General features: G+C 43.2%; 1 protein-coding gene across 1 annotated transcript in view; it reads left to right on the top strand.

The window, feature by feature from the left end:
• The first annotated feature begins 3335 nt into the window (after window positions 1-3335).
• Window positions 3336-26803, top strand: part of RAC2 (Rac family small GTPase 2) — a 125905-nt gene continuing 102437 nt past the window's right edge. Inside the window, exon 1 of the mRNA XM_077452245.1 lies at window positions 3336-3500. Coding sequence (XP_077308371.1) covers window positions 3466-3500 — 35 coding nt within the window. The 5' untranslated portion in view covers window positions 3336-3465. The remainder of the gene's footprint in view (window positions 3501-26803) is intronic.

Genomic DNA, 26803 nt, shown 5'->3' on the forward strand with positions numbered 1-26803 from the left:
CTTACAGGTGAAGTGGCTGTAAACCTCAGACATGAAATATGAACAAAGCATATTCCTCTATAGTGTGCACTTCTCTCAATCCAGAGCACTATGTTTAATTTCTGTTTGTCAGTATTAATCACTTCTGACAAGTTTTCCTGACACCAAGAGAAAAAAAGTGACAGGGGAGGGACCTCCAGCTGACTGACAGCCTCAGCTCTGTTCCTGTGAGCTTTGTTGAGGGAGGGGAGTGTCTCTTTGCTGTCCTCCCTTCCCTCCAATCAGCTCTCAGAGCTTTCCCCACCTAACTCTGCAGAGTGTAACTTCAGCTCTCCATCCCTTTTTTCCGAATTCTCAGACAAGCGTATAAATTTTGCACTTTGAGCGGATGTAGAGGAGAGAAGACTGCAAATAAACAGGTCCAACAAATGTAGCAGAATTTGTTTCATCTCTTGTGTATCCCCTGAGGATAGTCCCTCAGCTGCAAAGGCAGCAGATGTGGTTGTCAAAGCATTGCAACCAGTGTTGCCAACCACCCGTAGATTTATGGGCAGCCCGTAAAAGTGTAAACCCTTTTTCGGGCTGCCCGTTAAAGTCCGTTACGGGCACCAGTGCCCATAAAAATGATGGCCACGAGCCAACCACGCAACTGCTCATGCGCGTACTGAAGCCGGCCGGGCTCGGGAAAGCTCGTACGCGTTTGGCCGCGCATGTGCAGTAATGTATTTGCGCCGTCTAGGCGCCATTTTTGAATCGATCAAATGAGACCACGGCGGCCAGGAAACTCTGTCCTGTCATACAGTGCATGAGTGCACACTGCTCATAGGCAGAGGTACCGGAGGAGAGTGAAGCTGCGGCGGGGATATCCACAGTAAAGAGAGGACATTACAGGGAGCCGGGAGAAGTAATATGATGGTGGACAGAGCACATCAGTCTCTGTCCCCTGCATTATATATGCAGGGAATACAGACTGATGTGCTCTGTTCACCAACATATTAATTCTCCAGTCCACATCATCAGTGTGCTGTGTCCTCCTCCTATGCCCTTTTCACCTCTCCACAGGTCAGGGCAGCACTGTGCTGCCCTGACATGTGGAGAGGTGAAGGGGGCACAGGAGGAGGACACAGCACACTGATGATGTGGAGAAGTAATATGATGGTGAGCAGAGGAGGAGGCTACTGTGAGGAGGACACTATCATGTCCACAGCCTCTGTCCACCTCCTGTAGTATGTCTGCAGCCTCTGGTCCACCTCCTGTAGTATGTCTGCAGCCTCTGTCCACCTCCTGTAGTATGCCTGCAGCCTCTGTCCACCTCCTGTAGTATGCCTGCAGTCTTTGTCCACCTCCTGTAGTATGCCTAAAGTCTCTGTCCACCTCCTGTAGTATGTCCGCAGCCTCTGTCCACCTCCTGCAGTATGTAAATTGAGAAATTGGTTTTTTGACTTTTGTTTAACGTAAACTCTTTGCTAATAGCACTAGCTATGTGTTTATAGTTCAAATATTGATATTTGCACTGTTTAGCACTAAAAACAATAATTTTAGGTACTTTTTTGCAGTGGCAGTAAAAAACGTGGATCCACCAATAAATTTCATGATTTTTTTGGCAGTAAATAATTGGAGCTGTTTGTAAATGTTGGCATTCTGCCAGTAAATTTCACTTCCAGGGGTTGGCAACACTGATTTCAGCGTGGCAAAAATTATCCCCCCCCCCTGCATCCTGCGGGCACTACCGCAACCCATTCAACTGAGCACAGCATAGGGTTGGGGTGCAATGATTTAGGGATTAAAACAAGTTGCCCCCTCACCACCTGTCAAACACTCTCTGAGGCTGTATTCACACCTATGCATTTTTAGTGCTTTTTGCATATTTGCGCTACAGTCCATCTACTATTGTTTCCTATGGAACACGTTTTGTTGTGCAAATCTGCAAAATGCAAAAAGCACTAAAAATGCATAGGTGTGAATCCAGCCTAAGTGTTCCTCTCTCATGCATTGTAAAAACATAAATAAAAAGAAAAGAAAAAAAAAACTCAAACAAAAAATGAAACAAAAAACAGACTTTAATTTTTTTTTAAAGCAGACTAAGCCCTTGTACACACGGTCGGAGATTCTGACAACCAAATCCATCAGATTTTGTCCGAAACGGTTGCATACACACGGTGGGACAAAGTTGTCGGAAAATCCGATCGTTCAGAACGTGATGACGTTATTACGTTACGACGGGACTACGTAGCCAATAGCTTTGATGTAGGAATTTGATCTGAGCATGCGTGGCACTTTGTCCGATCGGAATTCTCTACACATGATCGGAGTATGTCCGATCGGAGCATTTTGTCGGAAAATTTTACCAACAAGTTGGAAAACTTGGTCCGTCGGAATACTCCGACAGAAACAGTCCGATGGAGACCACACACAGTCGGAATATCCGACAAAACGTTCCGATCGGACACATTCCGTTGGAATCTCCGACCGTGTGTACAAGGGCTTAGGCTGGATTCACACCTATGCATTTTTAGTGCTTTTTGCATTTTGTAGATTTGCATTACAGAACGTGTTCCATAGGAAACCATGTTAAATGGACTGTAGTGCAAAAAGCACTAAAAATGCATAGGTGTGAATCCAGCCTTAATGGACCATATGGTCTTTTTTCTGCTGTTTCTATCAAATGGAAATATCAACCTGTAATCATATTATTATTATTATTATTATTATTATTATGTAGTTAAATTACAGTACATGGAACCAACTATATGCATCCACAAGTCTCCATCCTCCCACAATTTACAATAAATGAAAAAAATAAAAATAGATTCAGGTTTGTTTTACACTACTGGTCTACTGGTGGTTACAGCGCAGCCCCATTCACATACATGGGAGAGTTTACCAGGCAATGGAGACTGTCAGATTCTGCATGGAGTGTTAAAATTGGCACAAGTGGCATCACGTCTACTTGTAGTTGGGCGCTCAGGGGGTTGTTGGTGGTAAAAACGTGGATCAACCACTTTTGTTTTTTACTGACCCCTCCCCGGCAGCACATGCAAAATGAACCTAAAGCCATACTTGTTTGCTCACGCTTATGGCAATCAGTCATATCCGTCATTGCTTTTACAATCCTTTCTCTACATTTAACTTGCTTTGTTTGTACTTTGAGTCCTCGACACGAAAAGTGCTGTAAAAAAAATATATTGTTTGGTTTTTGCTTATTTGCAGCATTAACAAACAAAATGTAACAAAATTTTTTGGTGTTTTTTATGCCATTGCTAATGATTTAGCCTGATTGGTGAGGAAGTAAACATGAGATGTACGTGGCACTCAGAGGGTTACAACTTTAGTTCCTCTATAGTTGAGTAAATATCTTTTCCGGTTTCATAGCATCTCACAGTTGTGGTCTGTGCTCTGTGTAGCCATCCTTCCATCTCCCTCTCTTGCTAGTTCCTTTTTACAGTGACAAGTGCGAGAAGGACAAGATCACCGCCATCCACAGCCATGCAGGCCATAAAGTGCGTCGTCGTTGGTGATGGGTAAGTAAAACGTTTTTTTGTTACATAAAAAAATAAATGACATTGAGGCTTTAGAAGGTACAATGATTTACAGTTGTCACATTTGAAAGCCAGGTAACTTTTTGACGCCATGCTGATCTACTTCCTGTCTAGGCAGCATAGGCTCTGCTTTTTGCCTTTGCAGGTTTCTTTTTTTTTTCTGTGAGAAGTTACTAATACAATCCGGATTAATGCATCTAAATGTCGCCATATCTGTCCAACACTTGAACTATTCACTTTATATTCATCACAATGCTAAGACCTGGTTCACACCTATGCATTTTTTTAGTGCATTTTCAGTTTTGAAGAAACACACTACAGTCTATTTAACATGGTTTTCTTATGGGTCACGTTCACATCTGTGCATTTTATGGAAAGGGCCAGGGACTATTTTTCTGTTTTTTGGTTCCATAGGCTTCAATGGATCAAAAACGTGTATTGAAAAACGCAAAATGCACCTGGAATATGCAAACTGCAACTTGCATAGGTGTGAATCAGGCCTAAGGCTAGCTTTTTGATGTATATAGTCAGCCATTTTAGGTTAAGGCTGGATTCACACCTATGCAGTAATTTGTGCCCCCTAACTCATGTACTTTTGGTACTCCCTTCCACTAGTACAGTATTAAACCCCATAAACACATGTATGTAATTAAAAAAAATGCATCTGTGTCACTGCCCCCTCTCCCCATGTATTATATATATACACTGACCCCCCCATCACCCGATGTATTACACACTGCCCTCCCTAACCCCATGTTTTATATATACACTACCCCCCATGTTTTATATATACACTAACCCCAATATATATATATATATATATATATATATATATATATATATATATATATATATATATATATATATATATATATATATATATATATATATATATATACACACACACACACACACACACACACACACACACACACACACACACACACATATATATACACACACACACACACACACACACACACACACTACCCCCCATGAATTATATATACACTATCCAAATATATTATATATACACTACCCCATGTATTATATATACACCACTCCCCCTATGTATGCTATATACTAACTGCCCCCCCCCCCCCAATGTATTATACATACACCGTACCCTCATGTATTATATATAACTGCCTCCCATAATCCCATGTACTATATATACACTGACCCCCCATGCATGAAGCACATGGCAGACAAAAAACTCTGGGTAGATGTTGGCAATTATGATTTCCCTGTCTGTGAGAATGTATCCCTTTCTCAGGCTGTGAGGTGTCCCAGAAGTGGTAGAGGAGCAGCACTTCAGATAAACGTCCTCCCTCATCTCATTTCAGCCTGGCAGAGAATGTGTCACCCTGGCCATCTCTGCCTGCCGCCATGCCTACACATGACTGAGTGTTGCCAATCGCAGAGAGTGTCCATCGCTGAGGCCAGACAGCTGTAGAAGCTCGGACAGCAGTAGCACAGAAACATGGAGTGTGGCAGGGCGGGCGCAGACAGTGGCACATTCTGTACTCCTGGGTTTGGAGTCCCGAGTCGGAAATCGGAATGACAGGAGTCGGGACTTCTGCACCCCTCTAGATATTGCGTCCGGGGCCATGCCCCCCCCCCCCCCACTATGCCACTGCGTGTATGTATTAATGTGAGTTAGGGACCTTAGATTGTAAGCATACCTCCCAAATTTTGAGATGGGAATGGGGGACACCTATCAGCAAAAGTATGCAGGCATAGGACACGCCCCCTTAAAGGAGAATTTTACAAAAAAACAAGGTTGGTTAAACCCACAAGTGCTTTTTTTTTACCGCTACTATTCTTTTATATTGGCTTTTGGAATTTGCAAATGCAGCAATTGAGAAATCTGATGAAATGTTTAGTGCTGCAAAACACTTTTTGATAGATAAAATTTGCATTTTATATACAACTATATATATCAGACCAAAACGAGTGACAAATGAAGAGGAATGAGGGACAAAGGGACATTGTTCCAAATTAGGGACAGTCCTTCAAAATCGGGGACAATTGGGAGCTATGTGTAAGCTCCTTGAGGGCAGGGGCTTGTGTGAATGTGCAATATATATGTAAAATAGCTGCGTAGATTGATGGCGCTATATAAGTATCTGAAATAAATAAATACAATTTTGACATGTTTCCGAAGTGTTAACGACCGTTTCCAATTAAACTCCCTCATGAAATGCAACTCAGGCATTTTTGCATTGAACATGTAGGGCAGGGGTGCCCAACCTTGTGAAGAGCGAGGGCCACCTAAGCGACTTGGTAACCGGTCGTGGGCCACAATGAGCGGAGTGGGTGCATGGCAGCCCACTCTATTCTATAGAGCCACTCTACTTCTTTTTTTTTTTTTTTGCAGATCGAATTGGAGGTAGGTGTTTGTAAATGGACACAAATCCATTTACATCTTCTACTCCTTAGAGATGAATGGAGGGTCCAAATGGGTCGGACTGACCGTGTGAAAGAGGCCTATGGCTCAGTGCAAGTAACCCCCAGGTGCACTGCTCTGCACCTGCGGATCAGTTTGAAAGCAGCCCAGTAACCACTGCAGAACAGATATGCCCATATATACACTGTGATTTTAGCAATAAACTTACTATTAATAACAGTATTCTATTCTATCACAAAGCAGGAGGTCAAGGGCTACATCAGAGGGCTCCGCGGGCCACATGTGGCCCCCGGGCCACTGCTTGGGCACCCCTGATGTAGGGTGATTATCATTCATAGGTGTTGAATGAATGTAAAATTATAAACACTGTTTTACCATAAACAGGGATCTAGGCCATTGTATACTGCCAACTGGTTAGTAGTGGCTAGACATTTTTTACCTTAATGCATTCCCTGCAGTATTAAACCCAAAGGCAAACATTTAGTATATTGCAGCCTCCCCATTCTTAGATGTTTTCTTTTTTAGGCTTTCTTTATTCTTTTTCATCTGGTGATCAGCCAGCAAGTCTGTTGTTTTTCAAAAGTACAAGTTCTCCAGCATGAGACAAACCATTTAAAACGATTAGCTTTTATTTATTCATTTAAAGGACTCAATCTCAAAAGGACAATAACTGTTTGCTGTAAGTGATTATAAAGTGTGAGCTAAAGTTTGGTTTCAATTTGTTAGTGTGTCTACATCTGCTAGTCTATCTAACACCCCCCCCCCCCCCCCCCACACCCCATAGACTGACAATGATGCTGTAGAAATGTGCCCACTGTGCTCATTCATTCAGAGTAGGGACACTCTAATACAGGAATGTGTTACTGGTCAGATCAATAGGTGAAATCAGAGGAAAAAAAAAAAACTGATGCCACCACCATACCTCCCAACTTTCTGAGATGGGAACGAGGTACACCTATTAGCAAAAGAATGTAGGTATAGGCCACCTCCCCTGCCACGCCCCTTTAAAGGAGAATTGCACACACAAAAAATGACTGGTTAAATAAACAAGTGCTTTTTTTACCACTACTATTCCTTTATATTGGCTTTTGAAATTGAATTTAGAAATTGGATAAACGATTTAGCACTGGGAAACACTTATTGAAATATAAACAGTGAATTTTATATACAACTATTTTGATCAGACCAAAATGAGGGACAAATGAGGGGCAGAGGGACATTGTTCCAAATCAGGGACATTCCCTCAAAATCAGGGACAGCTGGGAGCTATGGCCACCACATCTAATGATTGGTCAGTTGCAATATAATAGTTTTTTGGTTTTGGGTTTAATACTGCCTAAAGTAAGAAATGTCCTAGTGTTTATACTGCCTTCTCACCTCCCTTTATTCTTACCAGAGTCTTATCTGGATCTGCAGCAGCTCTCCTTTCTCTCTCTGCTCAGAGGACAGCAGGAGCCATTTTCTCCTGCTGATGTCAATCAAATCATTTCAGCAGAGAGTGGGGGGTGGGGCTAAGATGTTTGCATTTAGAAGCACACACACTGGCTTGGTAAGTGTTTCCCCATAGAAAATGGCTTGCTATAGGGGCAAACACCAAAGAGAAGGAGCCAAGAGCGCCAGCATGGGACTCTAGAGGAGGTCTGGTCCGCTCTGTGCAAAACCAGGTAAGCATAACATGTTTCATATTTTAGAGAAAGAAAAATCCTTTAGAACCACTTTAGCCTGGGCATAGATGAACCGCTGTTTTGAACTGCCCAAATTTTGAGCTGTGTGCGCCCATCCCTCTTCCCTCTACAACCACTTTAAGATGCTCATCTATTATATTATTATTTATCTAAAGGTACCCATATAGCACCGTCAATTTACGCAATGCTCTACACATACATTGCACACTCACATTGATCCCTACCATCATTAAACCTACAATACAAGGTCCCCAACTCACTTTCATATACTAGGGCCAATTTTAGACAGAAGCCAATTAACCTATCAGCATGTCTTTGGTGTGTGGGAGGAAACCCACACAGACACAGGAAGAACATGCAAACTCCAGGCAGGTAGTGTCATGGTTGGGATTCAAACCAGCAACCCTTTTTACTGCTAGGTGAGAGTGCTACCCACTATGCCACTGTGCCACCGATTCATTATTAGATCAACATTTGTAGATCAGACATGCTGGGAAAACTTTTGTTGTTGATCTGTGTATTCTGTATGCAGTATATGCTGCCATAATACCGAATAACGAACCCCATTGAAGTCTATGAGACCCGAAAAACCAAAAGTGCCCATTTTGAAGGCTTATATGCAAGTAATTATGCAGTCAATGGTTAGGGGAGTCCGGGTACTGCACTGGGGGACATGTATCAATTAAAAAAAAGTTTGTAAAAAAAATTCATTTGTAAATGAGCAGTGATTTATTGATGTTGGAAGTGAAAGCTTAAAAAGGACAAACATCCTTTCAATATAGTGCCTGGGGGGGTCCCATTAGTCCACCTGTAAAGTGCCACATCTGTACTGTGTATAGAAGCTGCTACAGCAATAATAGCATTTATAAAGCCCAAAAAAAGAATTTTTTTGTGTAAGCTTTGTTTATTTTGTAGGCAACGGCTTGGGGAACCAGTCTGCACGGAGAGGCCACAATGTAGTGCACTGGGAACAAGATTTTTTGGATAAATTCTGGTGTCTCTAACACAGACTTTGGATAGAAGTAACGAGTGTGAAAAAATTTGTCTTTGGGTGTCGGTGGCCCCTTCACACCATAACCCTATAGAGGTACTCTTGATAAAAGCAAGAATTGGCCTTGTTGTCAAAAATTGCCATGATATCCTTCTGTCAAACAGGTGTGGAAAAATTGGGTGTTAATTGTCACCATAAAACCTACACCAAAAACATTCTTTCAGGGGGAATCAACACCCACAACACTAGGCAGCTTAGAAGTCCTGCAGAGATTCCATATTCCAAAAACACGTAATCAGCAACATCAGCATCAGGGGCTTCATAGCTGCTGGTAATCCAGGACTGATTCATTTTAATAAGTTAGACGGTCCACGGAGTCTGTGGACAGACGCGTGCTAACAAAACCTCCAGCGCTGAATGCCCATTCGGAAAGCATGCTGGATGCAGGACAGCCCAGCAGCTCAATAGCATACTGGGCAAGTTCTGGCCATTGGTCTATTCTCATGACCCAGTAAGCCAGTGGATAGTCAACTGGAAAGCTTTCCATCTCTGTTTTCGCCCCTAGATAATGTCCACCATGTGATGCAAACACTGCCAATGAGATGTGGAAGCTGACAGCCCTGGGTGGCGAGGATTAAAAAATAAAAAAAATGCATCACTTAGGCAGCCACCTTCTCCATCGCTTCTCTCTTGACCAACAAAGGTCTCAAAACTATGTTTTTCATGACACTGTAACTTACCAGAGTCGGGAAAAGTGTTTGATAAACTCCTCTTTAAGGTGTCCGCAAGAGATTTCATCTTCTGCTCTCTCTGTGAGGATGGGATGAGTTCTGAGACTTTCCCCTTATAATGGTGGTCAAGGAGGGTTGCCAACCAATAGTGATCCTTTTCTTTACCACACATATTTTTGGGTCCTTTCACAGGCTTTGAAACATAAGGGAGCCCATGCACCGCAAATTTGTGGACACCTGAGAAGCAGACTCCTCGGGGTCACCGAGGATTACAGTATCTGGAATTGCCTCCTCCTGGCCAAGTACTACTCCCAATGGTTCTGGGGGTGGAAAACCATCTCTTACTGTTTAAAGTATGTCTTCCTCTGCTTCAATGACTCTGAAACTGCCAGAATCCTCCACCTCCTCCTCTCCTCTTGTTCTGTGGCATAGGAACAATGGTGTCTGTATAAAGTGGGCCTTGAGAGGAAAGGAGGACCTCCTTTTTGTCCCGCTGCTTTGCCTCGAGTGCCCTGTCCATAATGCCACGCAGAGTCTGCTCCAGGAGGAATACAACTGGAATAGTGTCGCTAGCATTGTCATGGCTCACCATCCTTGTGGCCTCCTGAAATGGTAACAGTACAGTGCATGCATCCTTTATGAGCAGCCATTGGCGTGGGGTAAAAAAGCTGAGCCAGTCTGAGCCTGTCATTGTGCATTACTCGCACTCACACAGGTACTCATTGACAGCCCTCTACTGCATGTAAAGCTGCTGCAGCATTGCCAAATTTGAGTTCCAGCAAATGGGCATGTCACAAATAAGGCTGTTAATGGTAAGGTGGAATTCCTGCTGAATTTCAGCCAACCGAATGCTGGCTGTGTATGATCACCTGAAATGGCTACAGACTATTCTGGCCTGCTTTAGTAGATCTTCCAAACCTGAGTACCTATTTAGGAAATGCTGCACCACCAAATTGAGAAAATGTGCAAGGCATGGCACGTGTCAACTTTTCCTGTCTAAGGGCAGACAGGAGGTTTGTGGTATTATCACACACAACCATTCCTGGCTCCAGCTGGCATGGTGTGAACCCCTTTTGGGCCTGTCCCTGCAGAGCTGAAAGAATCTCTGCTCCAGTGTGGTTCCTTTCCCCTAGACACACCAGCTAAAGCACTGCATGGCAACCATTAGCCCAACTCATTGAATAGCCCTTTGAACGCTTAGGGTATACTTGAGGTTTATAGGACAATTCAGCTGAGGAGGGTATGATGGAGGAGGAGGAGGGGTATAGCTGACAAATCTTACATAATCACCAGCTGTATGGAGATGTGGGGGCACAACAAGCTGCAGCACTGAGCCCTGTGCTGCATCCATCCGAGTTTGCAAGCAGAGTTACCTAGTGTGCCATGAATGAAATATATTGTCCATGCCCATGCTTGCTGAACCACGTGTTAGCAGTAACGTGGACTTTGCAGCTGACTGCCTTGCCCAATGATACCACAACATTACCTTCCACATGATGGTAGAGAGCTGTGATGGCCTTACGTGAAATGAAATAGCGACTGGGAATCTGCCATTGTGGTACAACACATTTTGCAAATTCACAGAAGGGGGCAGAATCCACCAGGCGGAAAGGCAAAAGTTGTAGAGCCAGCAGCTTTGACAAGCTTGCTTTTAGACTGACAAAAGATTTAATAGATGAAGTTGATCAAAGAGTAAAATGGTACCACATCCCAGAATATAAATTTTAAAGATACAGGGAAGGGAAAAAACAAGGGGCTGGAGGGTAACCAACCCCCGGGACTTTTAAGACGGTACCAAATATGAAGGCAAGGTAATCACATGCCAAGAGTAAAATCAATAAAGTTTTATTAAGAATACAAATACATAAAACATTTCCTGAAAGGAAAAGTATAAATATATGTAACAATTACTGAAGTACAAGAGATGGTACAAAATCATAGATAACTATACATGTTACAGAGCTTGTACATTAAGTATGCTGCATTTTTCTCTACATGTTTCGCTCTCTTGAGCTTCTCCAGGATGTTGAAGCGTATACAGTTACAAAGAGAAACTGAAAAAATAAAGTAATAAATAAATTTACTAGATACATCTGAAAGATTTAAAGCATTCCTTTCTATGTTGAGTTGAATATCTGCCCTGACCAGCCTTAGTTGATCCAGGCAGATACACTCCTTTTAATTAGGTTGTCAATACAAGGACATATGTTGTAAAGTAATAAGTAACAGATACATGTTGATATATTGAGGAAATGTGTGTACATCATTTCCGGCATTAAACAAAACAAAACAATTCAAAACAATCCGATTGAGGTTTAATTAAACTCACAAAATGGCCACCTTACCTAGTGGGTCCTAAGTCCATGCTTAACAAAAGATTGATCAAATCAACTTTAGTGTGTGGAGAAAGCCAAACATTAAATAGATAAATGCGCCAACGAGGAGCCCCGATGTTCCCCGGCAGTCTGCAGAGGCACGAGATATACAGTGGTGTGAAAAAGTGTTTGCCCCCTTCCTTATTTCCTGTTCCTTTGCATGTTTGTCACACTAGAGTGTTTCGGAACATCAAACCAATTTAAACAATAGTCAAGGACAACACAAGTAAACACAAAATGCAATTTGTAAATGAAGGTGTTTATTATTAAAGGTGAAAAAAAAATCCAAACCATCATGGCCCTGTGTGAAAAAGTGATTGCCCCCTAAACCTAATAACCTTACTGTGTCAAGCAGCTCCTATTTAAGTGATGCCTTGATTGTGAACAGGTGTGGCAATAATCAGGCCTGGGTGTGGCTAGAGAAATTGAACTCAGGTGTGGACAACCACAGTTATAGTATGGTTTAACAAGGAGGGCAATCACTTTTTCACACAGGGCCATGATGGTTTGGATTTTTTTTTCACCTTTAATAATAAACACCTTCATTTACAAATTGCATTTTGTGTTTACTTGTGTTGTCCTTGACTATTGTTTAAATTGGTTTGATGTTCCGAAACACTCTAGTGTGACAAACATGCAAAGGAACAGGAGATAAGGAAGGGGGCAAACACTTTTTCACACCACTGTATATCTCGTGCCTCTGCAGACTGCCGGGGAACATCGGGGCTCCTCGTTGGCGCATTTATCTATTTAATGTTTGGCTTTCTCCACACACTAAAGTTGATTTGATCAATCTTTTGTTAAGCATGGACTTAGGACCCACTAGGTAAGGTGGCCATTTTGTGAGTTTAATTAAACCTCAATCGGATTGTTTTGAATTGTTTTGTTTTGTTTAATGCCGGAAATGATGTACACACATTTCCTCAATATATCAACATGTATCTGTTACTTATTACTTTACAACATATGTCCTTGTATTGACAACCTAATTAAAAGGAGTGTATCTGCCTGGATCAACTAAGGCTGGTCAGGGCAGATATTCAACTCAACATAGAAAGGAATGCTTTAAATCTTTCAGATGTATCTAGTAAATTTATTTATTACTTTATTTTTTTAGTTTCTCTTTGTAACTGTATACGCTTCAACATCCTGAAGAAGCTCAAGAGAGCGAAACATGTAGAGAAAAATGCAGCATACTTAATGTACAAGCTCTGTAACATGTATAGTTATCTATGATTTTGTACCATCTCTTGTACTTCAGTAATTGTTACATATATTTATACTTTTCCTTTCAGGAAATGTTTTATGTATTTGTATTCTTAATAAAACTTTATTGATTTTACTCTTGGCATGTGATTACCTTGCCTTCATATTTGGTACCGTCTTAAAAGTCCCAGGGGTTGGTTACCCTCCAGCCCCTTGTTTTTCTCTTCCCTGTATCTTTAAAATTTATATTCTGGGATGTGGTACCATTTTACTCTTTGATCAACTTCGGGCTAAAAAGGCCAAAAAGAAAGAGGCAAATATTGATCACATAGGGACATACCTGAAAGGTGTCAAAGATGTAAATGTTTTTGAGCCAATTTTAAAGTGTAGAGGACAGTATACCTTGAAGTGACCAGAGTATTGTCAGATGGTGTTTGGAATTGGGTCTTTTAAGTAAAGAATTGGCCTGTAAGGGTTGAAAGCAAAACGCGTTTTTTTTTATGATTTGCTGTCTATTTAATAAGGACCAAAAGAAAGTTCCCCAGCGAATGCTAGGCAAACTTTCCATGTCCCAAAGGGCTCACATATAGAGAGAGTAGCCCACAGAGTATTTTGAATAGGGTTCCGAACTTTACCTTTCCCAGGAGAAAATGAGAGAAATTGTGACATTCCATCCAGGTTGCACCAGAGCGTCAAAAAGGTCCTTCTCTGTCAATTGCCAAGTGGGCAATGGCAGTGAAGGTGTTTTAATCTCGTGGCTCCAGCCCGGCGGTGTCTGACGTCACCGCCGGGCTGCGGGCGTGTTTTTAGAGAGTATTCCCCTTACTGAGTGAGATTTTGTTATTGCGCATGCGCGAACAACGTAACTCACGTCCTTCCAGCGCATCGGCCATTTTCAAAGATGGCAAACATTTAGGTGTTGCCCACCTCTGTGTGCTGCGCCTGCGCGAACGACGAAAAACACATTGTTTTCACGCCGGCGACCATGATGGAGAATGGCAGAACTGCCCATTCATATAGCAAACAAGGAAAAATGCCGAACACCGGGAAAAACGGAACGGCGAGATAATACTGCCATCATCCAATGATTCCACAGCTCCAAGAAGTGAACAGAGGAAATCAGCAGGTAGACAAGTGAATCCTCAAATTACAAAAGGGGCAAGTTTGCAAAATTTGCATTGGCTAAACAACTTATTAGCAAATCATGCCCCAGGGCGCCCGTACAGATTGCCTTAAAGGGGTAGCAAAGAGAAGTTCCTCGTGGCAAAAGAGTTTTAATTCATTCAGAATTGATTTGAATAGAAACACTTAAAGGGGTTGTAAAGGTAAATGTTTTTTCACCTTAATGCATTCTATGCATTAAGGTGAAAAAACATCTCACACTGCCGGCGCCCCCAGTCCCCCCGTTTTACTTACCTGACCCCTCGAAAATCCCGCGCTCGCCCCCGCCGTCCTCTTCGCCACTCAGCCTGGCCGCTGATTGGCTGGAGTGGATGGATTGAAAGCAGCGCAGCCATTGGCTCGCGCTGCTGTCAATCACATCCAATGACGCAGCGCGCCGGGGGGCGGGGCCTTGTGATACAGCGAGCGGCTATAGCCGCCGGCTGTATCACGGGAGCGCGCCCGCAGTGCTTCTCACCAATGCGAGGGAGCTCGCATTAACGTGAGAAGCACCTGCGGGAGGAAGCAGAGACAGCCGCCGAGGGACCCCAGAAGAGCAGGTTCGGGGCCACTCTGTGCAAAATGAGCTGCACAGTGGAGGTAAGTATGACATGTTTGTTATTTTAAAAAAATAAAAATGTTTACTTTACAACCCCTTTAAGTAGAAAAATTACAAAGACATCTTTAGTTAGGAAATATGTTCTGACTAAAGAGTAATATTAATATTGAATCCATAAAAAAAGTAAAAGCATGGTAACACCCAGCAGGGCAGCGTGGCCATAGGACAAGAACATAAATAAAAAACAAAAACATGCAAAACACAGTAAAAAAATAAATAAAAAAAAAAGCATAATCCAAAAATCATGGCTCCTCTAGAGAAAGGGCTTAAAACAAAATGCATCATTTAAACCTGGGGACCGAGTGGCCCCTAGGTTGAATTTCCACCTAGTTTCCCATTGTATTAGAATACGGTTGTAATCACCCCCCCCTCTTTTAGACTCGGAAAATGTAGGTGGCAGGGACTGTTCATTTTTTTTCCCACTGCAGCAGATGGGGCAGAGAAATTTGCGGGCTATAGTCTATAGCTGGTGGTGTGCTGCTGGCAGATGTGCTGCTAGGAACTGGGACTATACCATCATCCCTGTCAGTGGAGGCTTCTGAGAGGTCATGAGGTATAGCAGGGACAGCCTGAGGTGAGTAAGGAGAAGACACATATTTGTGCCCCTTTTGTGTGGCTTTTAGGTGCTCTTGCTAATGGGCTGAGTGGTGGTAGGTTAAATGCCTTGTCAAGCATGTGGTACCCTAATGGTTGGTGTTCTGGAAATAGAGAAAAATCAGTGCACATGTCAGCATCATCTACTAAATTAACCAAATATTTTTTAAATGCATATGTCTTAGCCTAGATTCACATTGATGCGATGCGGGAACCGGCGCAATTACATCGCTGGTTCCCGCATCGCTCCTCTCCCACAGGCAGTTCACACTGCCTTCTGCAAACCGTTGCGTGTGTCATTACATTGTTAATGACACCTCTAGATCGGTTCACAGATCGCAGTGCTAACTGTGAACTTGCACAGAAATCGGATCGCATAGGTGAGAACACCCATGCAATCTTATTCTAGTGCAGGGATAAACAAGTCCCTGCACTTTTTTCTGTGAAAATCCAATGTGAGTTCATCCATACAACTGTATGGCTGAACTCGCATCTCACAGACATCGCATGTGATCGGCACTGCAGGTGAGGGTGCAAATCACATGCAATGTCTGTGATCGCACTAGTGTGAACCTAGGCTTAAGGTTATAAAATAACCAATGGAAGGACTCATTTGAAAATAACAAATTGTAAATATGACTCACACTGACCCAGACATGGCAGCAAATTTTAGCTAGTTTCACACTAACGCTCCTCCCCGCCAATCAGGGAGGCAGGTTGTCAGACCTGTTTCTCAATTGGCCAAAGCATTAGGGCATCCTATTGGATGCCTGGCACTTAGGAAGAGGTGGCACAGAGGAGACACGAGGACGGCCATCAGGACTGGCGGTAAGTGACCACCTGTGGGGGGTGCTGTCAGAGAACCACAACCGGGGGGGCGTCAGAGCCATGAGCGGGGGGGCCATCAGAGCTGCGAGGGGGGGTCAGTGGGCACAGTGGCTGCATATGATGGACACAAGTGGCTGCATTTGATGGGCACAAGTGGCTGCATTTGATGGGGGGGTTTCAGTATTGTTCATTTTGTTTGCACCCCCCCAAACATTTTGAGCACCAGCCGCCACTGGACCCGGTCATTCAAACGGTCGGGCAGTGCAAACCCGAAAGGAAGACCGAATGAAAGTGGAAGCACAGGGAGTAGAGACAGTGCGCCACTGGAGGACTCCGCTTGACAGATAAATCTGCCATAATGTGCTAGTATGCAGTGCATACTAGCACATTATGGCATAACACTGCAGGCTCATTGCTGATTGTAGAGCAGTAGACATAATTGTACAGCTTGAGTCTCAAACCACTAGAGATACACAATTACTCTCCTATTGAGGACAGCAGGCCTTATCTTCAGTATACTGCGGGGGAAACAGACTTTTGGGGTTGGTACTGGAGCACAACAAAATAATTCAACAAAAGACATTTCAAAATTGAGGCTTTTAACCCCATGTTGATCTAGCTTTTTTTTTCTAAGGCCGCGTACACACGGGCGGATTGTCTGCCCAACTAAGTTCGTCAGACAATCCGACAGACAGTCCGTTCAACTTTTGAATGAACGGACTTGACCACACACGATGAACAGACAGTCCGCTGAAAGCTTGCGCGATGACGTGTACAGCACGTACGACGGGACTAGAAATACGACGTCCAATACACTGCAATGCAACCTTCGGCGTGTAAATCCTTTCTGAGCATGCGCCATACTTAGTCCGTCCAACTTGCCTACACACGAGCGGACTGTCCGCTGAAACCAAGTTTGGACGGACAAAATTACGGAAATTCCGAAAGATTTAGTCCGTCAGACTGTCCGCTGAAAAAGTCTGCTGAAGCCCACACACGAGCGGATTGTCCGCTGAAACGCGTTTCAGCGGACTAAGTTGGACAGACAGTCCGCCCGTGTGTACGCGGCCTTAGACTTCAATTTGACTTAAATCAATACCTGGTGATTCTGCCATGATTGATGCTATAGGGCAGTGATTCTTAACTAGGGTTCCTCTACAGGTTGCTAGGGGTTCCTTCAGCATTGGGCAATTTCTGCCTCTCGGATAAGTTCCCACTCACACCATTGATTGATCTTTTTAGCTATCTGTAAGGAGGCAATTCTTCCCAGTGACCACAAGTGTAAGGACCATTCTTCCCACTGACCATCACAATAAAGTATCATAAGTTGTAGATTTCAAATTTTTAGCATGGGTTGCCCCGAGACTGGAGAACTATTTCAAGGGTTCCTCTGTGTTAAAAAAGGTTGAGAAAGGCTGCTATAGGGTGACAATGCTTTGTCCATGTCTTCCAATTGTGCTCCTGTTTTGTCACCATGTTACATGGACTTTCAATATAAACTACAAGTGGCTATTTCCACACATTATGCAAACATGCCCCCGCATTGTCACAATCAGGAAACCAGTTTTAGGAAATTCCATGCAGCCACCACTTGAGTGCACGCATGCAGACAGGAAGTGGTTGCTTGGAGGTTTCAGGAGACAAGCAGCACAGAATTACAACAAAAGATTTTAAAAAATGGCAAGAACATAAAATAAAAATAGTGCAAACTCAGTGTCAGTGTCATTCAGTTAGGGTTTACATCTTTCTTTAAATGGTACCCAATCAAATTACTACCATCAGTACCTTATCTTCTCTGTAAGGGGCTTCTCTGCCAATTCACAAAATAGGTCTAAGCAAAATATGAAGTGGTCATCATGTTTTATTCTACCTGATCAGACAGAATGTGACCTGCATGAAGTTGAGCAAGTGCCAGAGGTTGAGTGGAGTTATCGAACAACACAGGTGCTGGTTGCGCTACTTTAATGATTTATTGTTGGCACACTTTCATGCATGCGGGAAGCAGAACTTGCAGCTGCCATAGGTTTGTAAAAACCCTTTGGTGTGTTACTATCAAATAACACAAGGGAGCTAAATGAACTAATAGATTGCATTTAGGTTACGTGAGCCCTAACAATGAACTTCTCTTACTTCCTTTTTCTTTTGGCATGGTAAATATACTATTGGAATTGTTATATTACATCTGTTTGGCAAGTGCAAAAATAGTTGATTGTGTGAGAAATCTAGTGAGCTGATAACAGTGCAGCAGACAGAAACCACAGAAAGTTATCAGTTATTCTTTTACCCATTTCTCTCTGTGGACTACAGGAAACCTTACATTTTATGGAGACAAGGAAGATGGTGGGGGAGGGGTGTTCTGACTGTAGGTCCACAGAGAGAACTGAGAGCAGTGCACGAAATGCCTGATGTAACCATTTCTGAAGCACAGCCATTGTTCAGGTTTCCCTTTATCATTACTAAGCCTAATAGATGTGTTTCAGTTTAACTAAGACCCGGTTCACACTGATGTGACAATCGCTCTGACTTTGGAGCACTAGTCGCATCAGAAGTCGGACCCCATTCAATGTTTAGACCCCATTATAATTTCTGCGACTTGAGTTCCTGCACTACTTTTGGTATGACTTGCATTGACTTCTGTTAACCACTTCCTGCCCACCAGCTGTCAAATGAAGGCTGGGCAGCGTGGCTCTCGTTCTGGGTGGACGTCATGTGACGGCCCTCTAGAACGACTGCTCTCATGGGCCCGTGAGGCCACGCATTGCGGAGATCAGGGGTGTGGTGTGTCAGTCTGACACACCACTACACCTTTCTTGGTAAAGAGCCTCTGAGGTGATCACAATGTAAACAAGAAGAGCCATTGATCAGCTTTTCCCTACTTGCGTCTGACAGATGCCAGTAGAGGAGAGCCGATCGGCTGCTCTCCTGACAGGGGGGGGTTTGTGCTCATTGTTTATCAGTGCAGCCCCCTCGGATGCTCACCCAGGACCACCAGGATGCAGCGAGGACCACCAGGGATGGCTACCACACTGGACCACCAGGTATGCCACCCTAGACCACCAGGGATATGCCAACCAGTGCCCAGGCAGCTGCCAATCAGTGCTCAGGCACCCATAAGTGCCCATCAGTGCCGCCTATCAATGCCCACCAGTGCTGCATATCACTGCCGCCCATCAGTACCTATTGTCAATGCGCATCAGTGCCCCCTCATTAGTGCCACCTCATCGGTGCCGCCTTATCAGTACCCATCAGTGAATGGGAAAACAAACTTATTTACAAAATTTTATAACAGGTACAAAAGGAAAAAATTTTCTTCCAAATTTTAGGTCTTTTTTTATTTGGTTAGCAACAAATAAAAAAAACGCAGAGGTGAACAAATACCACCAAAAGAAAGCTCTATTTGTGGGGACAAAATGATAAAAACTCTGGGTACAGACCACGTAATTTTCATCTAAACTGCGACAGTGCTAAAAGCTGAAAATTGGCTTGGGTAGGAAGGGGGTATAAGTGCTTGGTATTAAAGTAGTTAAAGAAGTCATGCTGGGGTCCGACTTTAAAGTCGTGGGCAGTGTGAACTCGGCTAAAAACATATTTTTTGGAACCAGAAAGTATCAAAATTTACCTGGTTTCATCTGAAATGCAATGTGCCATCACACTTCTTTCATTTAGGCCTCCTTCTCGGACCAATGCAGTGCGTTATGTCACGCTTTAAAGCAGAGTTCCAGCCTGTACAAAAAAAATATTAAAAGTCAACAGCTAGAAATACCTTAGCTGCTAACTTTACATATAAGGACACTTACCTGTCCATGGTTGTCGTGATGTCGCCACCCCAAGCCGATTCGTCCTTCGGCTTCAGGTGGAGGTGCCGGGTTTTGCAACTAAGGGAAACAAGAAGTGAGGCCTTCAGGCTTCACAGCCGATTCCTTGCCGTGCATGCACGAGTTGCGCTGCGCTTGCTGAGTGGTCCCATCATCTTCTTGAACACACACCGGTCCCAGAAGGCAGCGGGAGGGGAGGGGGGGGGAGGGAAGAAGGAGAGCCCAAATCACTCTGGGAAATGACGTACCTTGTTGCGGCGGGGTACATAGGAATTGAAGAAGGATGACAATGGAGATAGAAAATGACAAAGAAGATAAAACAAACAGAGAAAAAAAAGTTAGCCAATATATTTTTAAGATGCAAGGATTGACTAGATGGTGCAAAGTCTTATATGTGGGAGGAACTCTGCTTTAACATGCGTTGTTTTAAAGATGTCCTTTCATTTCAATGGGCTGGGAACTCACCATAGTGGTTCTAGAATCAGACAGAAATCTTTTCTGCTGATGCAGAGCACAAACAGCGTTGTGTCTCAATGCAGGTATGTTGGAGGTGCATTGCTTTAGTGCGCTGAAGTGTCATTCAAAAAAACATGCAAGCGATTACATTTTTTCATTGTTTTACGACAACATGAAAATATGCATATTAGCACATTAACGAATATGTGAGTAGCCAGCTTAGATATTCAAGTTTTGGTGACCAGATTCAAAAACACATGTAGGACTCCTTTGAGTCTCCACATGTTCTGCTTGTGGATCATTTTTGCGACACGAGGCAAGGTTGATTAACATGTACACCTATTAAAGCTAAACTCCAGGCTAAACAAATGCAAGATTCTTGTGCATTTATTGTGAACATTAATGCAACACACCTGCTCTGCAGCGCACTACAACACACATTGGCAGTGCAATGCATTCTTGAAAGAGGTTCAGGTCAATGTTGCCAACTGTCAGTATTTCTACTGACAGCTAGTAAAAAACAGGCAATTTTCTCCTGCCAGTAAAAAGAAAAGGTTGCCAGTAAAAAATATGGCTGTAACGCTCAGACCGGAGCCAGCTGAGACCATACGAGTGCCTGCTACAGTGTGATCGGACGGCTCTGGTGGAGGCGGTGCCTGAGCATGTTCTATGATGTCATGGTGCCAGGGAGCCCAGTAGAGAGGCCAGAGCCTTGTGTGTGGGTCTGCGGGATGAGAGCAAGGCAGGCCAGGAGCGGGACCATCAGTGCTGTTTGGACTGGAGGGACCACCTGGCTTGGAGAGAGCCTGTCACTGTGACTCAGGAGGGGACATGTCGTATCGGTAATCTGTACTACTGCACACTGCCGCCGGTATTACTGTGAGAGTCAACTTCATGTATGTGCCGCCCATTTTAATTTCTTGTCCTCCTGAGTCCTGTCCCTGACCTACTTACTTACTATATCGAAAATAAAATAAGAAATATGTTGTTTGCCTTATTATCTATCTTAAATCACATTGCTAATTACATATTGTACTTGTTTGTAGCATAAATAGTGAAATTTGTACTTAAAACAGTAGTTTTGTAACTTTTGGAAATGTCAGTAAAAACTTGGCGGTGCTAGTAAATTTTGGGTGTCGTGTCAGTAAATTTCAATCTGTTATGCCGCGTACACACGGGCGGACTGTATGGCGTACTTAGTCCGTCGAAACACATTTCAGCGGACAGTCCGCTCATGTGTGGGCTTCAGCTGACTTTTTCAGCGTGCAGTCCGGCGTACTAAGAATTTCGGATTTTTCGAAATTCTGTCCGTCGTACTTTGGTTTCAGCGGACAATCCGCTCGTCAGTATGCTAGTTCGACGGACTAAGAATGGCGCATGCCCAGAAAGGATTTACACGGCGGAAGGGTGCTTTGCTGTGTATTGGACTTCCTATTTCTAGTCCCGTCGTACGTGCTGTACACGTCATCGCGCAAGCTTTCGACGGACTGTTTGTGCATCCGTGTGTGGTCAAGTCCGTTCAGTCGAAATGTGAAAAGTAAAATAAGCTTTGGCGCTAAAACCTAAATGGTGTATTAAAAATGCTAATACTCTGCAAATTACATAAAATGAAGCCCAATGTGGGAATTTCACCAATACACTGTATACGTGATATTAAAGCTATATGTAAATGGAAATGTGTATCCGTTATCCTACATAGTAACTATGCACAAGTGTGGTAAAAAATAATGACTATGCACAAGTGTGGTAAATGATATGATAAAAATTACAACTAATCTATCACAACTAAAAATGTAGGTGCTTTGACAAAAAGTGCTTTAGCTCACGTAAATGAGCCAATACTTATATTCTAAAAAGTGACAATCAAAAGGACATTGTGAAAATACCAAGTGAAAACATCAAAAAAATCAAAAAAAATCATATAATGTCCAATCCAAAATGTGTTATAATGTCCAAAAAAATAACAATATTTGTTCAAAGTCGCATCATCTAGTTGCTGAAAAAACGCATAAGACTTTTATCAGATAGGAAGGTGAAGCAAGGTGACTGGTGAAAACAAGGGTTAAATTCCTCTCCGGTGCGCCACTCTGTGTTAGAGAAAAAATGTATATATGCGCTCACCAGACATTAAACCCTCAATGGGTTAACCAAGCAGTCACAGTATGAGCCACTGTGCAGCGACGAAACGCGTAGGGCGTGGCCTAGGACGTGCACCTTACACTGCTATTCAAGCAGTAACGCCAGGCGGAGTATATTTCACAGCGATCTATCTTTTTTGGAATTTGTGAGTAAAACTGTTTTTAATAAACATAGTACGTTTTTACAACAATATTGCACCATGGTTGTACTTCTGTTTCCCTTCATGTACAAACGCTAAACGGACCATTCACGGAAGGAAGAGTGTAAAATATCCCCACAGCACAGCGGTGGCAGAGCCTCGAGAGAGCTGCACAGTGGCTCATACTGTGACTGCTTGGTTAACCCATTGAGGGTTTAATGTCTGGTGAGCGCATATATACATTTTTTCTCTAACACAGAGTGGCGCACCGGAGAGGAATTTAACCCTTGTTTTCACCAGTCACCTTGCTTCACCTTCCTATCTGATAAAAGTCTTATGCGTTTTTTCAGCAACTAGATGATGCGACTTTGAACAAATATTGTTATTTTTTTGGACATTATAACACATTTTGGATTGGACATTATATGATTTTTTTTGATTTTTTTGATGTTTTCACTTGGTATTTTCACAATGTCCTTTTGATTGTCACTTTTTAGAATATAAGTATTGGCTCATTTACGTGAGCTAAAGCACTTTTTGTCAAAGCACCTACATTTTTAGTTGTGATAGATTAGTTGTAATTTTTATCAGATCATTTACCACACTTGTGCATAGTCATTATTTTTTACCACACTTGTGCATAGTTACTATGTAGGATAACGGATACACATTTCCATTTACATATAGCTTTAATATCACGTATACAGTGTATTGGTGAAATTCCCACATTGGGCTTCATTTTATGTAATTTGCAGAGTATTAGCATTTTTAATACACCATTTAGGTTTTAGCGCCAAAGCTTATTTTACTTTTCACATTTCTAATCTATTCCCATCTAGAGGGATAGGTTTCAAGCACAGGCAGCTTTAACCCTTCACAGTTCACTTTATTATAATCATTTTAACATTCACTTATTTAAACTTGTCTAGCAAACGGGTAAATTTGTCCATAGCGCAATCTTATCTTTTCTTTTTGCCGTTCAGTCGAAAGTACGACGGACTGTCCGTCGGATTGTATGACGAACTAAGTACGCCATACAGTCCGCCCGTGTGTACGCGGCATTCGGTTCGCAACACTGGTTCAGATGCATTTTTTGTCATGCTTATATGTGTTGGCAGCCTATTTAAAATGACTGTGCATGTGATCCTGTAGTGAAGGATTATGAACCCGACCTTAGAACTGCCTACATTTATTTGCAAAGCCTAGAGCAAAATCTGTTTAAATTACAAATAAAATGAAAAATTAAACCTTGAATGTTACATTTTCATTATACCAATATATATATATATAATTATATAATTTTTTTTTTGAAGATTATGCAGTTGCACTTATTTGCAATGATATGTGAATGTACTAACATTGACTTCATGATAAGCATTCTGATTGTTGTGAAAGTCACAACTACTTCCTAACAGCAGATCAGAATGGGTTGGTGGAGGACACAAGTGACACCAGAACACCACACCCCACCCAAGAGAGGAAGCTGCTCTCAACTTGTTCAATTTCGGTTAGAAATATATTGAGCAATGAAATGTGCTGGCCTGCAACAATATGTAAGCTTCTTTATGGGTGAATATTTTTACTTTTCAACAACATATAAACAAAATGTGTAGATTTCATGAGAAAATATGCCTCTCTTTTATGTCCAAGCACCCTTATCTAGGAATGTACCCTAAAGTAGAACTCCAGTTTTAAATTATTTTACTTAGCTGGACTAGTAAATGGTGATGAGACCCCATCCAAGCCTGGGGCAAGGGGGGCAAGGGGGGAAGGAGGGGCGGCTGTGCTGGAATCATGTGAGGTAGGGGGCGCCGTGTAGAGAAATCCTGCAGCTACAAGCTGATAGGAGTAGTAAAAGCATCATCACTACTCCTGTCAGCTTAGTGCGCAAAGTGACAAGAAGAGAGTTGGGAGGAAGATTGGACTGCACTCTCTCTCCCATCCAGCTCCTTCCTCCTCTTGCCAATACAGTGCTCCTGTATCAGAACTGTCAGATCAGGACTGTGCAGGGTTTGCTTACCTGTCCCAATCTGCTCCCATCAAAAAATGTGGATAGATGTGGGTAAGCAAACTCCGTAAATTGCCAGTCTGACCCCTGCAGCAGCTTGCATCTCTCCCTTCCGGCTACCTGGCAAAAATGTGAAAAGTCAGAAGGAAGACTAGGTGAAAGTGGACACACAGCCAACTTCCGCACTGTATCTGAGGTCTGTGTGTTTAATAGAGGGGACAATTGCACTAGAGAGCAAAAAAACATTTGTTCTGGGGTAGGTAGGAGGTTGGGAGGTAGATTGGTGGGTGGGGGTTATGTGCTAAGATGTGTACAGGGAGTAGCATTTGTGCCAGGGCGTGATTTGGGTAGTGCTAGGAAGGGTGATTTGGGGGTAGGATTTTCTAGTAAAGGAGAGGGATTTGTACTAGGAGGGATGGAGGGGAGATTTAGGAAAATTTGTGCTCATGGGAAATTTTGGGGTAATTGTGTTTAGAAAGGGGGATTTTGGAATGGAGGATTTTTGCTATTAGGGATGATCGGAGGATTTTTGTACTGGGGAAGGTTTGTACTTGGATTGGAAATTTAAGGGGAAGAGGATTTGTGCTAGGATGGTTGATTTTTTTTTTCTTTTGGGGGGAGGGATCTGTGCTATAAGGAGAGATTTGGGGAGGCAGAGGATTTTAGGTATGAGGGAGAATAGGGGTCAAAAACTTGTGTGTGGGGGGGTTTACTGGGAAGAGGGAGACGTTTGCTTTGGGGAGAATTTTGGGGGATATATTCTTATATGGTTAGTGTACCGGTAGTGTATTGTTCCTTTTTTTTTTGCGGAGGGGGGGGGATTGGCTGACACATAATACTCATGTATCATAGGGAAGTGGGCACAGTATGACATCTTTGCCCTGGACACTAGATGACCTTGTCCTGCCACTGCTCCCATCCTTGATCTTCTTTTCACTTACAGTATCTCACAAAAGTGAGTACACCCTTAACATTTTTTGTGAATATTTTATTAGATCTTTATGGGTGCTGGTGAGGCTGCATTTGATGGGCGCTGGTGAGGCTGCATTTGATGGGCGCTGGTGAGGCTGCATTTGATGGGCGCTGGTGAGGCTGCATTTGATGGGCGCTGGTAGGGTGCATTTGATGGGCACTGGTAGGCTGCATTATTGGGGGGTGGAGTCAGGGGTGGAGCCAATGGGGGGTGGCAAAATGAGGTTCTGCTTAGGGTGTCAAAAATCCTTGTACCAGCCCTGAGTACTCAACTAAATGAAGATTTCCCCTGCAGCTGAAGTATATATTTTCTAGCAATATCATGCAGCTTGTGACCTCAAACACAAAACAGAAAGAAGGGACAAAGCCACCCCAGAAAGACATGTACTTATCAGTCACCATAGCCCTCTATTAAGAATAAAATTAATTAAAAAATAAATGGGTGATAGGGGTGACAATCCCATGGTGCCTCTTTCCTAGATTTTTTTTCATGGCCCTAATGTTACTGGTACAGGGGTTCTAACCCTTCTCTATTTTGGCATAATGTACACGTCAAAGCAGTTGTAAACTCAGACATGGCCAAGCAAGAACCAACTTTAACAATGCAGTGAAAGTTTTATTCTAAAAATTGCTTTAACCACTTGCCGCCCGCCCTATTACAAATTGACGGTGGCAAAGTGGTTGCATAATCCTGACCGGACGTCATATGACGTGATCAGGATTATGAGCCGCTGCGCGCCCCTGGGGGCGTGCATCGCGGCGATCGTTGTTGCAGGGTGTCAGTCTGACACCCGGCAACTACGATCTCGGTAAAGAGTCTCCGACGGAGACTCTTTACCACGTGATCAGCCGTGTCCAATCACGGCTGATCACAGTGTAAATGGGAAGAGCCGGTGATCGGCTTTCCCTCACTCGCGGCTGTCAGACGCGAGTAGAGGAGAGCCGATCGGCTGCTCCTCTGACAGGGGGGGTCTGTGCTGATCGATTATCAGCACAGCCCCCCCGAGGATGCCCACACTGGACCACCAGGGACGCCACCAGACCACCAGGGAAAAGGTAATCCTCCCTAGACCACCAGGGATGCCAGTCAGCACAATGGATGCCAATCAGTGCCCATAATGGATGCCAGTGCCCACAATGGGCATCACTGATTGGC

This window comes from Lithobates pipiens, unplaced genomic scaffold (assembly GCF_037356315.1).
Source record: "Lithobates pipiens isolate NorthernLeopardFrog02 unplaced genomic scaffold, aLitPip1_a1.2 Scaffold_23, whole genome shotgun sequence".
NCBI classification, from domain to species: Eukaryota; Metazoa; Chordata; class Amphibia; order Anura; family Ranidae; genus Lithobates; species Lithobates pipiens.